The sequence below is a fragment of the Ranitomeya imitator genome, chromosome 4, assembly GCF_032444005.1.
Source record: "Ranitomeya imitator isolate aRanImi1 chromosome 4, aRanImi1.pri, whole genome shotgun sequence".
NCBI lineage: Eukaryota > Metazoa > Chordata > Amphibia > Anura > Dendrobatidae > Ranitomeya > Ranitomeya imitator.
Genome location: NC_091285.1, coordinates 523547121 through 523563566, shown reverse-complemented (window position 1 = coordinate 523563566; position 16446 = coordinate 523547121). Strand labels below are relative to the sequence as shown.

The following is a 16446-nucleotide window of genomic DNA, read 5'->3' as shown; positions in this document are numbered from 1 at the left end:
CCCACATATAATAATCCACAAGGACATTTGATAACGTATACGGCAAAGGAGGTATCACATGTTAAGAAACTGCGAATCTTATAACTTTTGCCAGTATAGGGATGTTGAATGTGTTGGCCTTTTTGTACATTACTGCATTGGGTACAGTTTAAGCAGGGAAAAGTGCCCGTTTTCGGATTCTGTATGAACTGTTGACTTTTGATAGGCTTATCACTCCCTATATCGGCTGTTACATCTGGACGCTGCGGATTGGAAGCTGCGGCTGTACGCAGCGTCCCATCCGCTGCAAATACGCCACATGGAAACATACCCTAAGACAGCAGTCTTTAATGCAGGTAACGAGTTGATTAGGAGCATCTAACTGGTCTGTCGAGCCAGAACTCTTAATGGTTGGTAGGGGATGAAATACTTATTTCTCACTACAAAATGCAAATAAATTTATAGAATTTATGCAATGTGATTTTCTGGATTTTGTTTTTGATATTCTATCTCTCAATGTTAAAATTAACCACCCTTAAAATGATAGACTGTTCATTATAGACACTGGTGTCAATATACATTGTAAAGCGTTGAGACTAGCAATAATATAAATAATATCGAATTGTATTAAGGGACAATAAATGGAAATGGGAATTATTATTTAGTTATATTAGTATTGTGTTTCAGTTATATAGTATAGCTTGAGCCAGCGTGGACAAGAGAGTAAATAGCCAGCATGGTGGCTCAGTGTTAACACTGTTGCTTTGCAGCGCTGGGGTCCTGGGTTCAAATCTAACAAAGGAGGACATCTGCAAGGAATCTGTATATTCTCTCTGTGTTTGCGTGGGCTTCCTCCAGGTTCTCTGGTTTCCTCCCACATTTCAAAAACATCCTCATAGGGAATCTAGATTGTGAGCCCCAATGGAGACAGTGATACTGATGTCTGTAAACACCTGTGGAGTTAAGTGTTATAAGAAAGGAAAATAAATATTAGATCTCTGATAGGTTGGATGGACTCTTTAGGCTAATTGCACACGTCCGGAATTGCCGCGGAAAAAGCATGCGGAATTGGCATGCGTTTTCCCGCTAAACACTAGCGTTTTGCAAGCGTAATCAGCTTGCAGAATGCTAGCGTTTTCCAAGCGATCTGTAGCATAGCTTGGAAAACTGATTGACAGGTTGGTCACACTTGTCAAACATAGTGTTTGACAAGTGTGACCAACTTTTTACTATTGATGCGGCCTATGCAGTATTAATAGTAAAAAGATATAATGTTAAAAATAAAAAAAATCGTGATATTCTCACCTTCCGGCATCCCCTGCAGCCTTTCCCGCTCCTCGCGATGCTCCGGTCCCAGTAACGCTTTGCGGCAACGACCCCTGATGACGTAGCGGTCCGCACGTCATCACAGGTCATTCTCGCAATGCATTATTGGGAACGGAAGCATCGCAAGGAGCGGGAACGCTGCGAGGGACGCTGGAAGGTGAGAATTTCACAATTTATTATTTTAATTCTTTTTTTTTTTTAAACAATTATATGGTTCCCGGGGCCTGGAGGATGGTCTCCTCTCCTCCACCCTGGGTACCAACCGCACATGATCCGCTTACTTCCTGCATGGTGGGCATAGCCACATGTGGAAAGTAAGCGGATCAGTGCATTCCTATGTGTGCGGAATCCCTGCGATTCCGCACAAAGAATGAACATGCTGTGTTTTTTTTTCCGAAATGTGATTCCGCAAATGCAATGCAGCATGTGCGCAAAAATTGCTGATTGCATTCTAGTAAATAGGATGCTTAATGTATATGTTTTTTTTTCCCCCGGTTTTATCGCCTTTTTATAGCGAAAAAACGCGAAAATTCCTGAACGTGTGCACATAGCCTTAGGGTTGCAACTTTATGCCATCATTGTTAATATGAAATATAAACATTTTTGTATTTTCTTTAGCAGCTAGTTAGACCCTGAATAGGTAATAATGTGCAATTAATGTAAGTGTGGTGGCTTGATAATTTAATAGCCTTTGCTGCTACAGTTTCCTGATGAATAGGACATTGGTTTTGATATCCGGGATACGATCTAACGACATAGAGGGACAATAATTTATCATCATTATATTGTCACATCAGTCAGTATCCAGCAATAAATATTATTTCTCTATCGCTTCATTGGGGGACACAGGAACCATGGTGTATGCTGCTGCCACTAGGAGGCTGACACTGCAGTGTACACCCCACCGACTGGCACTAAGTTAATCAGTTTAGCTTAGTGACAGTAGGAGGTGGACACGGGTCTTTCATTAGACCCATCTCTACCTCAGTGTGCGGCGTTTCTTTTCAGGTTCCCGGAGGGATACAGTGTGAATAGTCACTACTGTACTCCCACAAAGAGACTGAGTACGGCGTGTACTGCCACCCCGTATCCTCATATGCCTGTTCGGCAGGACCCCAGCCCCTAACACAGAAGCGTGTACAGGTGATCCGGTCCTGCCTCCGTCTCCCACCCACTCGCCCACCAGAGCTTGTCGGTCTGAGGAGACGCGGACGAACACAGAATTTTCGGACGTTCGGCTTTCCTGGAAGGAGGTACTTTTCCTTTTCACCCCCAGGTGCCGGCGAAAGACCCGAGGACAGAAGACAAGAAGATCAAAAGAAGAAAAAAAAGGGATTTTTTTCCTTTATTTATATAGCGGGTTCCCCTTTAAATTACAAGGGCCTAGTTGCAGCGTTAGGATCCGCCCTCGTCCTCTCAGCCATTCGGGCGGGCTTTTTCCCGCCTGTCGCTCCCTCTTCCTGCACCCGGCGGTTAGCTCCTCCTACTACTCCCTGCCTCATTTGTGTGCAGAAATCTCCATTTTGCTCCCCCCAAACTTTAGTTGTTAGCTCTGCCCCGCGGTTAGCTCCGCCCCCGCAGTTAGCTCCGTCGTTTTTTTCCGGGCTTATGGGCACAGGATCTTATTACTGCTCGCTTCTTCACACGCTGGTTCCATGCATCTTCCTTGCTGTCACCATTTTGGATCTGGAGGGCGTTTTTCTGTTGGCAGGTCTGGTTTTCCCCTCTACTCAGCATTGCAGCAGCATTTTACAGCCTGGGAGCAGACTACAGGACACTGCACTTATCGTGCGTAGCTCTACTCTGCAGATTGACACTCTCTTCTGCATTTCTCCTGTCCCCTAACCTTCTGGCACAGTTAGTGGGTCTGCTCATCTTGCCTAATCCTAAGGGCGAGCACTCCGGTCCTCCTGCCTCCTCCTCTTCTTCTTCTTCCTCTACTCTTGTCAGGCACTTTGCATGCTCTTCGTGCAAATGCAAGCTCCCTTCAGCAACCCCATTGTGCCCCCCGCCAAGGAGTGCCCTTCCGTCCCAGGTGAGAGGAAAGCCCCTATTCCAGAGTGGGCTTCCTCTCTGTGACAGTCCGTGGCGGATCTCACAAAGGTGTCGGAGACCCTTGTGTCCGTGCTTGACAGGTTGCCCCTTCCGGCTCCAGCAGTTGCTATGGGGTTACAAGAATCACCGACTGGGCCCTCTAACACAGGCCGTAAGAGACCCAGACAGGAGCGCCGTTCTAGGTCCTCTTCCCCCTCCATCTCGCCTCCTGGTCCTTCCCAGCGGTCTGCATCCTCAAGATCCTCCTCTCCCGAGTCAGGCGAGGCGTTTTCAGATGCTCTATCAGAGGGTGATTCAGACCTGGACTTGGACCAGGCCTCTAACATGAGAGATATCATCCAGAGTCTCATTGTGAGGGTTAACTAGACCTTTAGGATCAAGGATACCTCTTCGGAACTCGCAGATCAGGCGGTTTCGTTTAGACTGTCCAAACCACCTTCCAAGGTCTTCGCTCCCCATGAAGAATTTGAGGAGGTACTTGCCAGGGAAAGGGAGAACCCGACCAGACGCTTTCAAAGAGGAAAGTGCCTCGGTGTCCTGTATCCCTTTTCTCCTGAGCTCACCGCCAATTGGACAGCTTCCCCGTCCGTAGACCCGCCAGTTTTCAAACTGTCCATCAGCACGGTCCTCCCGCTTACTAGTGAGGCATCCCTCAAGGATTCCAACAATGGGATTGTAGAATCCTTTGCAAAATCAGCATTTGAAGCTGCCGGGTCTACATTATGCCCGGCTTTTGCCTCCACCTGGGTATCTTAGTCCATAGCTAAATGGGCCAAACAACTTCGTCAGGGCATTCTAGCTGGAGCTCGACCGGAGGACCTGGCCGATCTCGCCAACCAAATTTCTCATGCGGGGAAGTACTTGGTATCTGCCTCCCTGGATGCTGCGTCTTGCGCAGCTCAGGCCTCCAGCAATATCGTGGCTATCCGACGGACGATTTGGCTTAAGGCCTGGCAGGCAGACTTGTCTTCAAAAACGTCTCTTACCAACCTGCCTTTTTAGGATTACACGTCTGTTTGGTTCCATGTTGGACCAAATTATTAAAGACGCCACTGGGGGCACGAGTTCCCTTCTACAGTCCAAACCTCGCCGACCTCCGCCGAAGCGTCAGTTTTGATCCTTTCACCCCTTTCACCGTTTCTCGACCACAGAGGATGTTTCACACCAGCAGAGGCCGCAGGCTCACCAGGATAGGAAGAAGGTTTCCTTTAAAGCCACCTCTTCCTGGCGTTCCCGCTATACTCAAGGCAGATCCACCAGGCCTAGACCTGGCAGATCTTCCTTGGCATGACTCATACCGAGAACCCAGCGTATCTCCCAAGCTGGGCGGTCGTCTTCTTTTTTCAGAGACGTTTGGCTTGCCTCAGTGGAGGACGCATGGGTCAGGGAGGTTGTATCCTCCAGATACAAAATAGAGTTCGATTTGCGACCCCGAGATCGATTCTTTGAATCCTGACCCCCAAAAGATCCTTCTCTGGTTCTGGGTTTCTTTGCATCCATCGTCTCCCTTCTCAGATCGGGGTAATCGTTCCTGTCCCAGACCGGGAAAGTTTCACAGGTTTTTATTCGAACCTGTTTGTGGTGCCAAAAAAAAGACGGCGCGGTTTGACCTTTTTCTGGATCTCATGTTACTGAACAAAAAGAGTCCGCCTGCGGCAGTTCAGGATAGAGTCCCTTCGTTCAGTAATTGCTTCCATTGAGGCGCAGGAATTCCTGTGTTCCATAGACATCCAAGACGCCTATCTTCATGTCCCTATTTTCCAAGGGCATCAGAGATACCTGCGTTTTGCGGTACAGCAGGGCCATTTCCAGTTTGTCGCCCTGCCGTTCGGACTTGCAACCACTCCCAGGGTTTTCACGAAAATCATGACAGTGCTGATGGCAATTTTGAGGATCAGAGGCCTAGTGCTCATACCATACCTCGACGATATTCTCGTCAAGGCTCCATCCTTTTCTCATGCCCAGGAAAGCCTGTCAATCGTTCTCGACACCCTGTCCCATTTTGGGTGGCTTGTCAACAGGAAAAAAGTCCTACCTTGTTCCAACTCAGCGCCTGATTTTTCTAGGCATGTTGTTCGACACCCGTCAGACAAGGGTTTTTCTACCCAAGGAGAAGAGCACAATCCTCCAGCAGGGAGTTCGCTCTATACAGGGCCCTCAATGTCCTTCCTTCCGCTCAGCCATGAAGATCCTGGGAAGGATTGTGGCAGCGTCGGAAGCGATCCCTTTTGCTCAGTTCCACTCAAGACCACTTCAGCAGGCCATCCTTTCGCAGTGGGACAGGTCTGTCCTCTCTCTGGATCGTCCGATTCGTCTCTCTCCAAGTCAGACGGTCTCTCAACTGGCGGCTGTCATCCCACCTCATCTTCCAGGGCCGGTCCTTCCTTTCCATTCACTGGCAGGTGGTGATGACGGACGCCAGCCTTCTTGGCTGGGGGGCGGTGTTTCGCCACTTGACTGTCTAGGCACGTTGGTCAGCACAGGAATTCTCTTTACCAATCAACGTCCTAGAGATAAGGGCCATCCGTCTGTCCCTCCGTCACTGGGAAAGGCTTCTCAGGGGTGTGCCAATCAGAGTTCAGACGGACAATGCCACGGCGGTGGCATATATCAATCACCAGGGGGGGACTCTGAGTACCCTGGCAATGGTTGAGGTAGCAAAGATTTTCCTGGGCAGAGGCGACTGTTCCGGCGATATCCACAGTGCATATTCCCGGCGTGGACAACTGAGCCGCCGATTTTCTCAGCCACGAGGGTCTCGCGGCAGGGGAGTGGTCCCTACATCAGGAGGTCTTCCATCACATTTGCCTTCGACAGGGAGCTCCGGATGTGGACCTCATGGTGTCCAGGCTGAACAGGAACGTTAACGGTTCGTCTCCGGGTCCCGTGATCCTCTCGCGTTGGGCGCCAACGCTCTGGCCATTCCCTGGTTGCAGTTCACGCTCCCCTATGTTTCCTCCCCTTCTCCTTGTTCCCAGGCTGCTGAAGAAGATCAAGGTGGAGGGGGTGCTGATCATACTGATTGCACCGGATTGGCCCAGAAGGTGTTGGTTCTCAGACATTGTCAACCTTCTCGCGGACGCCCCCTGGAGGCTCCCAAGGACCGATCTGCCACCAGTATTTCCGGTCGCTCAATTTGACGGCGTGGCTGTTGAAACCTTGGTCCTGAGAGCGCCTGGTTTTTCAGATCGGGTGGTTCACACCATGATCCAGGCTAGGAAGCCATCGTCTTCCAGGGTCTATTATCGGACCTGGAAAGCCTATTTCAGCTGGTGTGAGTCTAATCACATCCAGCCTATGTATTTCGCTTTCCTTTCTGTCTTGGCATTTCTCCAAGCGGGACTTGACGCTGGTCTTGCCCTTAGTTTGCTAAAGGGCCAGGTGTCAGCACTTTCCATTCTTTTCCAGAAGAATTTATCCTCCCGTTCTCAGGTCAGAACTTTTCTTCATGGTGTTGCGCATGCAGCCCCCCGTACTGGACACCTGTGGAACCCTGGGACCTCTATTTAGTTGTGGAAGCTCTGATGATTTCTCCGTTTGAACCGCTCCGAGAAGTTTCCCTGTCCTTTCTGTCTTGGAAGGTGGCATTTCTGGTGGCCATCACCTCCATCAAGAGCGTCTCGGAGTTGGCGGCTCTTTCTTGGCGGCTCTTTCTTGTCACCCCCCTTTCTTGGTTCTTCACCAGGATAAGGTGGTTTTGCGGCCTCCACCTTCTTTCCTTCCTAAGGTGGTGTCCGCTTTCACCTAAATGAGGACATTGTTCTCCCTTCCTTTTGTCCTGCTCCGACTCATCCTCTGGAGCGTTCGTTGTACAAGCTGGATCTGTTCAGGGCTGTGAAGGTTTATCAGGCTAGGACCGCCCCCTTTAGGAAGATGGACACTCTTTTCGTCATTCCAGATGGTACACGAAGAGGCCTGCCGGCTTCCAAGGCTACGATTGCTCGCTGGATAAGAACAGCAATTTTGGAGGCCTACTGGGTCAAAACAGAGTGCCTCCCCCTGGCATTAGGGCTCACTCTACCCGGACAGTGAGCGCCTCCTGGGCGGTTCACCATAGGACCTCCGCCCTACAACGTTGCAAAGCGGCAACTTAGTCTTCCATCCAAACATTGGCCAAATCCGCTTTGGCGGACGCCAGCCTAGGTAGAAGGATCTTGTAGGCGGCAGTGGTGAGTTCTCTGACCTGAATAGAGTTTTTTGTTCCCTCCCCAAGGACTGCTTTGGGACATCCCATGGTTCCTGTGTCCCCCAATGAAGCGATAGAGTAAACAGGATTTTTGGTTGCTTACCGTAAAATCTGTCTCTCGGAGCCTTCATTTGGGGACACAGCACCCGTCCCATGTTTATCAGCTCTATTGTTACAGTTTGAGTTGTCTGTTGTTGTTTTTTTCTCTCCATCTTGTTGATTCTCCTACTGCTTTCTCACTAACTGATTAACTTAGTGCCAGTCGGTGGGGTGTACACTGCAGGGGAGGAGCTAACTTTTTTTGTGCATAGTGTCAGTCTCCTAGTGGCAGCAGCATACACCCATGGTTCCTGTGTCCCCTAATGAAGGCTCCGAGAAACAGATTTTACGGTAAGGCGTCTTTCACACTTCCGTCTTTCGGTTCCCGTCACAGTCTGTCGATTTTTGAGTCTCTCTCTCTCTATCTCTCATCCTCATCCTCATCCCCGGACATTATTTGATTCCCTGAAATTTATCCATTGAAATTGTGGCAACAACACAAACGATGCATCCGTCATTACACTGGATGCGTCACACACATTTTTCACTATTTCAGAACGTCCGACAATATGTCATTTTACTGCACAATGACGTACAGCAGAAGACGGAAGTGTGAAAGAAGCCTAAGCAACCAAAAATCCTGTTGTCATATTTATATCCCACAACTTGCAGCTAACACGGATAAAGGAGTAGGTTTAGCCAAGGCTGATGATACAACACAGGCATTGTAGACCCTTCTCATAGACTGACTAGACCTTGCATAGGATCGCATGGTCATATTTGTACATAAATGGTTCAGCCTATGTGGACTGTGTAAGAGAGGGACATTTTGGGCCCAATTCATTAAAGCTTTGAAGAGTTGCATAATTTTGGCACAACTGGCGACTGCGCTAAAATTATGCGACATTTGTCGTTCTCAGGCCATGTTTGCTCAGCTCTGACAAAGTGGTCAGAGCTGGGATAGGGTCATGGTGATTGCCGCTAATCCAATACATATTCGCTGCACCACAAATCCTACTCTAGCAGTAACTGGAGTAGGATTTGTGGCACTCTGCACACAGAAGTGTACGTCACTTGTCTGGCACTCCTGATTCCTAAAGAGAAGTGTACATCTTTATGAATCGGGAGCATCTGACTCCAGCCCATCTCCTCATCAAGACCGGCATGAACTACACCAGACTTGATGTTTCTGGGACTTTGGCTTCTCTTATTAACAACATATCACAATAATTCATCTAAGCATGGTGGCTCTCCTATACCAGTATCCACTGAGGCTGCATAGACCTGCACTAAGCACGGTGGAATTGGTGAATATAATCATGTGTATAAAATAAAGGCTATATTTTATAGTTAGTCAACTCAAGTCTGTGATATTCATTTTAATTTTTGTGGATTTTTGAGTATCGTAGGTACTTGTGCGTTGATTTATACTGTCATTATCATTTTAATTTTTATTTAATAAATTAATAGTATGTATGAAAATAAGAAACTTTGGAATATGTCTTTTCTGAGAAATCTGCTTCTTTTTTCTCCTGGACTGAACTTTCATCATCGAAATTCTCTGAACTAGAAGATGACGATTGGTGCTGATAAGGTTCTATAGAGAACTGTCATTTCAGGAGAATTTACAGCAGAATGTCTGTCTGCCTCTAGCTCCTGCCTCCTCCATAGACTGTTAGGGTATGTGCACACAATGCAGATTTAGTGCAGATCTGCATCAGATTTTTCTGCAGCAGAAACGCTGCAGAACTGCACTGTGATTTACAGTACAATGTAAATCAATGTGAAAAAAAAAAGATGTGCACATGGTGCAGAAAAATCTGTGCAGAAACGCTGCAGATTTCAAAGAAGTGCATGTCCCTTCTTTTGTGCAGTTCTGCAGCGTTTCTGCACCCCTCCATAATAGAAATCCGCAGGTGCGTTTTTGATGCGTTTTTTATGCGTTTTTTTATGCGTTTTTGATGCGTTTTTATGCGTTTTTTATGCAGATTTGTGCACAAAAAACGCATCAAAAACGCACAAAAAATGCACAAAAAACGCACCTGCGGATTCTGCCAGGAGATGCAGATTTAGTGCAGATTTTATGCAGAAAATTCTGCACCAAATCTGCATCGTGTGCACACAGCCTTAGAAGCACCAGCTCTCATCTCCTATCCTCGCAGTGTTTACATTTGTCTTCATTGAATCTATTTTACCCATGAATTGAGAGTAAGGGTATGTTCACACGTTCAGGATTTCCATCCTTTTTTTTTCCTGACTGTTTTTTAAAAAACTGCAGCTCTTGGCAGAAAACGCAGGTCCTTTTTTTGGTCCTTTTTTGGTCCGTTTTTGATGCGTTTTTTGATGCGTTTTTTGATGCGTTTTTTTGATGCAGTTTTCTAGCCAGAGTCTGTGTGTTTTCTAGGAATTTTTTTAGGGTTAAAATGGCTGAAAATACCCTAACCCTACCCCTACCCCTAACCCTACCCCTAACCCTACCCCTAACCCTACCCCTACCCCTAACCCTACCCCTAACCCTACCCCTAACCCTAACCCTAACCCTACCCCTAACCCTACCCCTAACCCTACCCCTAACCCTAACCCTACCCCTAACCCTACCCCTACCCCTATTCTAACCTTAGTGAAAAAAAAAAAAAAAAAAAAATTCTTTATTTTTTTATTGTCCCTACCTATGGGGGTGACAAAGTGGGGGGGGTGTCATTTACTATTTTTTTATTTTGATCACTGAGATAGGTTATATCTCAGTGATCAAAATGCACTTTGGAACGAATCTGCCGGCCGGCAGATTCGGCGGGCGCACTGCGCATGCGCCCGCCATTTTGCAAGATGGCTGCGCCCAGGGAGAAGACGGCCGGACGGACACCGGGACGCCGGGTGAGTATAAGGGGGGGAGATTAGGGCACGGGGGGGGCATCAGAGCACTGGGGGGGGGCATCGGAGCACTGGGGGGGGGCATCGGAGCACGGGGGGGGCGGGATCGGAACACGGGGGGGGCAGCCACACTCCGCCCACGCACTTCCGCCCGCTCCCCGCACTTCCTGCTGCAGCGGTTCTGCACATCAAACCGCAGTAAAACCCGCAGATATATTTTTGATCTGCGGGTTTTACTGCGGTTTGGACCTCACAATGGAGGTCTATGGGTGCAGAACCGCTGCGGCTCCGGAAAAAGAATTGACATGCTCCTTCTTTTTTCCGGGAGCTATTCAGCGCGTCTTTTTTTTTACAATTTCCGGACCATGTGCACAGTGTGTCCTGTTTTCCATAGGGTACAGTGTACTGTACCCTGCATGGAAAACAGCTGCGGAACCGCAGCGGCAAAACCGCCGCGGTTCCGCGGTAAAAAACGCACTGTGTGAACATGGCCTAAAAGATCCATCCAGGATGTAAGACAAGCTGATTTTCCTGATGCGATACATTATAAAGCTGCACTATTGATTTATTAAATAAAAATGTAAATGATGGATACACGTTATAATATGTCGTGCTATTTCTTACAGGGTCTCCTGGCACTAGAAGGTGAGCTTACACCCATTTTAGTTCAAATGGTGAAAAGTGCAAACATGAACGGACTCCTGGACAGTGACAGCGATTCCTTAAGCAGCTGCCAGCAAAAAGTGAAGGCTCGTCTCCATGAGATCATGCAGAAGGATGCAGATTTTTCAGAACAGGACCAGGACAAGGTATGGTAGTTCTGGGGTCCTGGGACTGAATCCCACCATGGAAATTGCAGCATTTGTTATGTTCTCTCCGTGCTCTTGATAGTTTCTTCCTGATACTTGCCTTACAGAGGTTATTTGACTGCATATTCCGCTGTACTTACATTTCTGTATGAGATGGGAGATTGGTATATATTGCGGGTATATACAAAATGGGAAGTACGGTAATAGAGTATGCTGCAGCCACATTCTTTGCTGCATGGCAGGGATGAGGTTTTCTGTTGAGATCTTGTACTTTAGATATGAGATAATGGCAACCAACAGGTAGAATAAAGCATTTATTGGCTGTATCTGCTATTGCTGCACTGCCGCATTCACCCCTAAATCTTGTGCTGTTAAACCCCTTGGCTAAGCGCTAAGATCAGCCCTGCCATTCCTTATTTCAGTGTGCCATGTGTTAATAATAAATACCTTTGTTCTAGTTCAGTGATAAATATGAGGCTGGACACCTTTTTCCTGTACCGGGGTATGTGAATAAATGTGTGACTCTTCTGCTTCGGTTTCTGTAGCTGGCCCCTACGAATAGCAGTTCTCTGCTTAATTCTATGGAGTCCATAAAGAACCCTGTGAAGACATGTGACTTGGTGTTTTCCCTCATTGAGAATCTGACATCTCAGATCCGTCAGCGTCTGGAAGATCCGAAATCTGCCGGTGAGGGTAAAGAATTGTATAGTTGTGATTGTAGATTTCCGCTGCCTAATAGGCCCACTTTATCCATCTGAGTAATTGCCAGTCATCTGTACTAAGCTATCAATGCTCCCTGCATGCGTCTAGCACAGGCATAACAGCGGGTAATGAAGTAAAGGGGTTGTCCAGTTCTGGAGAACACCTCATTCTGAGTGTTTACCCCCATTAAAATATAAACACCTATTGTGTACACCAAATTAGCACCATCTTATCATGCAAAAAAAGCCCTCATTTAGATTAGCTGATGGGAAAATGTCAAACTTATATGTCTCAGAATATGGCAACGGTATATTTTATTTCTAACAGAAAATTTATAAAATTAATAAAACATAAATAATATTACATATTTTTGGTATCGCCATACTTGTACTGCTAGAAAGAAAGTTACGGTAACACTTTATTTGTGCAGCAAATGAAACATGGAAAATTTGAAATGTTCAAAAAAACAACACAGGAGAATAGCTAGGTTTTTTCATATTTCCCGTAAAGAGTTAAAAAGGGTATTAACTTGTATCTAGCCCAAAATGGTGCCAGTCACAAATACAACTCACAAAATAAACAACACAAAAAAAATTCATGCCTTCACAAAAAAAATAAAAAATGTCCCCTGAAATGCAGTGGTGGAAAACTAAAAAGGATGTATGTAGATTAAAGGAATTGTCTGGCATAGGGGTACAAGTTTGAAATAACATTATGTGACACCAGACTTGTTAATCCTCGCAGCATGCTCAGAGTGAGCTGTGAGGATTCTCTGATGCTGGGGCTAGAAGCGGGTGGGAGCTTTGACTCTAGTTTTCGATTTGCATACATGCGGTCATGTCCCGACTAGATGTGCGCAGCCGTGATCCGGATAAGCGAATTGAGCCAGGTCTGATGGGTTTAGCGGGAATGTGCAATCACATGACCGTCCACTCCTGCGCGTGCTGTGAGGATTCACAAGTCTGCGGTAACTTGAGACTTCTACCCAAAGGCCGGGCAACCCCTTCATGGCCAAGTTAAGCTTTGTCCTTAAAGGGCTAAATATGGAATCCATGCCATTAGGCTTGTGTATGTGGTACTACTAAAAATGGCTTTGTCCCCAGAGGTACAGTTATATCATAGTGAGACTTTGGAGCTGATGTTACAGCGATGGACCAAGCTCGAGAGGGATTTTCGCATGAAAAGTGGGCGTTATGATATCAGCAAGATTCCCGATATTTATGATTGTGTCAAGTATGATGTCCAGCACAACAGCTCACTCAACCTGGATGGGACTGATGAACTCTTCAAACTGTCTAAATCTTTAGCAGATGTCATAATTCCACAGGTTGGTGTAGTCATCATTTATTGTAAGTGTATCATTCAAATGGAAAAGTATAAATCTTGTCTTATTTTAACATTTGTTCTAGACTGATTTCATCATCGATCCCCAGATTTCACAATCCAAGCTTTATATGTTAAAGGGGTTGTCCGGTCTAAAATGACAAGTCTGCAGTCACTCTGTGTGACTGCAGACTTGTGAATCTTCCCAGCGTACACATTGTGCGCTGCGGGGATTCGCCAGTGTATTGAGCAAGGTCGCTCCCACTAGATGGGTTCTGCCTGGGAACATGAATATCACATAGTAAGCAATAAAATTAAAAAAAACTTCCATTCTTAATAATGGAGAGAAATTTTAATAGCGAGTAAAATTTGCAACGTGCTTGTTAAAACAAGAAACTTCGATTTTATTTATTTGTGAAGATGAGACCACCCCTTTAAAAATTCTCATTTAAATATCAGGCGGGAAAACTTTAAAAAAAGCCTGTCTGACGTGATTTTCTTCTCACATTTTGTACACCAGCCTCATCAGGTTAATAAGTCTATTTAATAACCTACATAGTAACATAGTAACATAGTTAGTAAGGCCGAAAAAAGACATTTGTCCATCCAGTTCAGCCTATATTCCATCATAGTAACATATTAACATAGTTAGTAAGGCCGAAAAAAGACATTTGTCCATCCAGTTCAGCCTGGATATTCAGTATGTATTGTGAAGTCTGGTGACTGTTGCTCTTTAAACATGTCTTTGTAAAGGAAGATCCAGATACAAAATGTGCAGGAGCCCAAATTCACTGAGTTTTTAAAATGGTTATAAAGTCCATATAGCAAAAATAGCATTAAGGGAATAGTGGATGTATACAACCTTACAGGAAAATGAGGGATGCCGGTAAGGAAAAGAGTAAAAGAATAGAAAACCTGTATTTGTATGATTTTGTTTCAACCCAAAATGAACCAGTAACAATATGAGAGTGGATCCCAGCCAAGATCAAACTGGATTTGTGATACAATAGCCAATATTGCCAAAGTATCGCATGTCTGTCCTTCTGATTAGTGACGTCCACCAAATCTTCCATCCATCATATTCCCTCGGATGAGCTAGAGTATGGATAATAGAGCCATGTTCATTCTCGCCATCCGTCTGCTTCTCTGTATTTCCTAGACAGATGTTATGCAGTACAGGTGTCCCATACCGAATTCCTCCCTGAATCTCCGACATATATCAGAAGAGTCTAGAAAGGCACTGTGCAAAGCGCCATGATAATGTCTTACAATACGTGTTTCCAAAGTAGAGGGGGCAGGCATCCATTCCCCCTGAGAGCAGCCCAATAAACACAAGCTGGGGCTGTGTGGAAGAGAGTGGGCTCAGGGAGAGCTGAATCGGGTCTTCTGTCTTTTAGATCAGGAGCCTCATTAAAAGTAGGAGTAGAAAGCTTCATGTGGAGGAGCTATGATCTCCTGGACCCCTCCCCAGCCGCAAAGCCATTTTTCTGATAATTCGATTACATAACATTTTTCTTATTAGTTGGAAGCTTCTACATGCCGACCCCAATTATACACCGGCACTATGTATCATTGCAGTTACCGCATACTTTTGCAAATATCAAATCATGGCCTGTTCTGTGTTTGTAGGAATATGGGATTAATAAAGAAGAAAAACTGGAGATCGCATTGGGATATTGCCTCCCACTAATTAATAAGATCTTGCTGGACCTGCAGAGAACTCATGAGGACGAGTCTGTGAATAAGCTGCACCCACTGTGAGTGACATCTCTAATGCCATTGTATGTGCTGTCAGAGGCCCAATATGTCCTACATTATTAATTATACCATTCTGATAAATATCTGGACGCAGTAACACAATTGTGCTCCTTTCTTTCTTCATACAGATATATTTTATGCTGTGTTTAGTAGGGGGAGAAATGATATATGTATCTCAGCATTACGTTCCAGAGTGCTGCACGTGTACAGGAGGGTGTAAATGCCTAATATTAATTATTAGTGTAGTATATATGAGCTCATTGGGAGTCTGACACAGGAGGAGAGAAGCTGCGGCTTATACACGTGTTGTAGCGATTGGTTATGGAGAAGCTGGTTATCTGGTTTGGATGGTGGGAGAGAGTCTGGTAGGGTGGTTAGTTCTAGTGTGTATAGGCAATGTTGGACACATTAATAATAATAATTTTTATTTCTATAGCACCAACATATCCCGCAGCACTTTACAATTAGCGGAGACATACACAAGCAATAAAGATAGAGCACAGTAACACACAGTTCAGCAGTTACAGCGGGAGTGAGGACGCTGCTCGCTTACAAGTGATAACGGCCCTTGTTCTAAATACCCTCCTGCATCAGCACAGTCTGTTGGGACCTGATCCTTGCTCCCCGTATAGGGTCATTCATTACTTGCAATTTACAAAGCTTAAGTGTTTGGTTGTATGATATTTTGTATTTATTTATTTATTTTGCTCACTTGTATATATTCCACAGCACTTTACAGACATTATTCTTTTTTTTCTAGTTATTCAAGAGGAGTTCTTTCTCCAGGACGTCATGTGAGAACGCGCCTTTACTTCACCAGTGAAAGCCATGTGCACTCTTTGCTGAGCATTTTCCGTTATGGTGGGCTCTTGGATGTGAGTGCTTTGTATAGCAACCGGTTTACTTTTTTTGTGGTAAATGACACAACTGTTGTAATAATTTTACTATGATCTGAGAAAAAATATAAAAGTAAAGGACGTGAAATTGAAAAAGCATCACAGTATGAAAACAGTCGAATTTACCAGCACTAGATCACCATGCTAATGCAGTACAGGAAGAAGCCGCACAAGTGAACAATACTGCTGAAATAACCACTCACACAACCGACCATTCATGGAAGGGGTGTTTATAGATGCACACACATAATTCTTGTATAGGGCACCAGTCACACAGATCCATGTAGGAGCTCAGTGTCTGGCTTAAAGCCTGTTAGTGACACCCATAGTGTTGGATCTGATGAGCTGTCCACTACTATGTAAGTGCACCCCACAAGGACAGACCTCTAAATCTCCCCAGCCAACATTAGAGGGTCTGGCTGCATCCTGCAAAAGGTGCAACTTAAAAGTAAGAAATGCATGAGGTATTGGTCGACATTTTGGTCAAAATACGCAATCTTGC

General features: G+C 45.7%; 1 protein-coding gene across 6 annotated transcripts in view; it reads left to right on the top strand.

Annotated features, from left to right (window-relative positions):
- Window positions 1-16446, top strand: part of PPIP5K1 (diphosphoinositol pentakisphosphate kinase 1) — a 249331-nt gene that overhangs the window by 109147 nt on the left and 123738 nt on the right. For all 6 annotated transcript variants that reach the window (XM_069766131.1, XM_069766130.1, XM_069766127.1 and 3 more), the window contains exons 17-21: window positions 11083-11265; window positions 11811-11952; window positions 13071-13294; window positions 14920-15047; window positions 15809-15923. In XM_069766131.1, the coding sequence (XP_069622232.1) occupies window positions 11083-11265; window positions 11811-11952; window positions 13071-13294; window positions 14920-15047; window positions 15809-15923 (792 nt within the window). The remainder of the gene's footprint in view (window positions 1-11082; window positions 11266-11810; window positions 11953-13070; window positions 13295-14919; window positions 15048-15808; window positions 15924-16446) is intronic.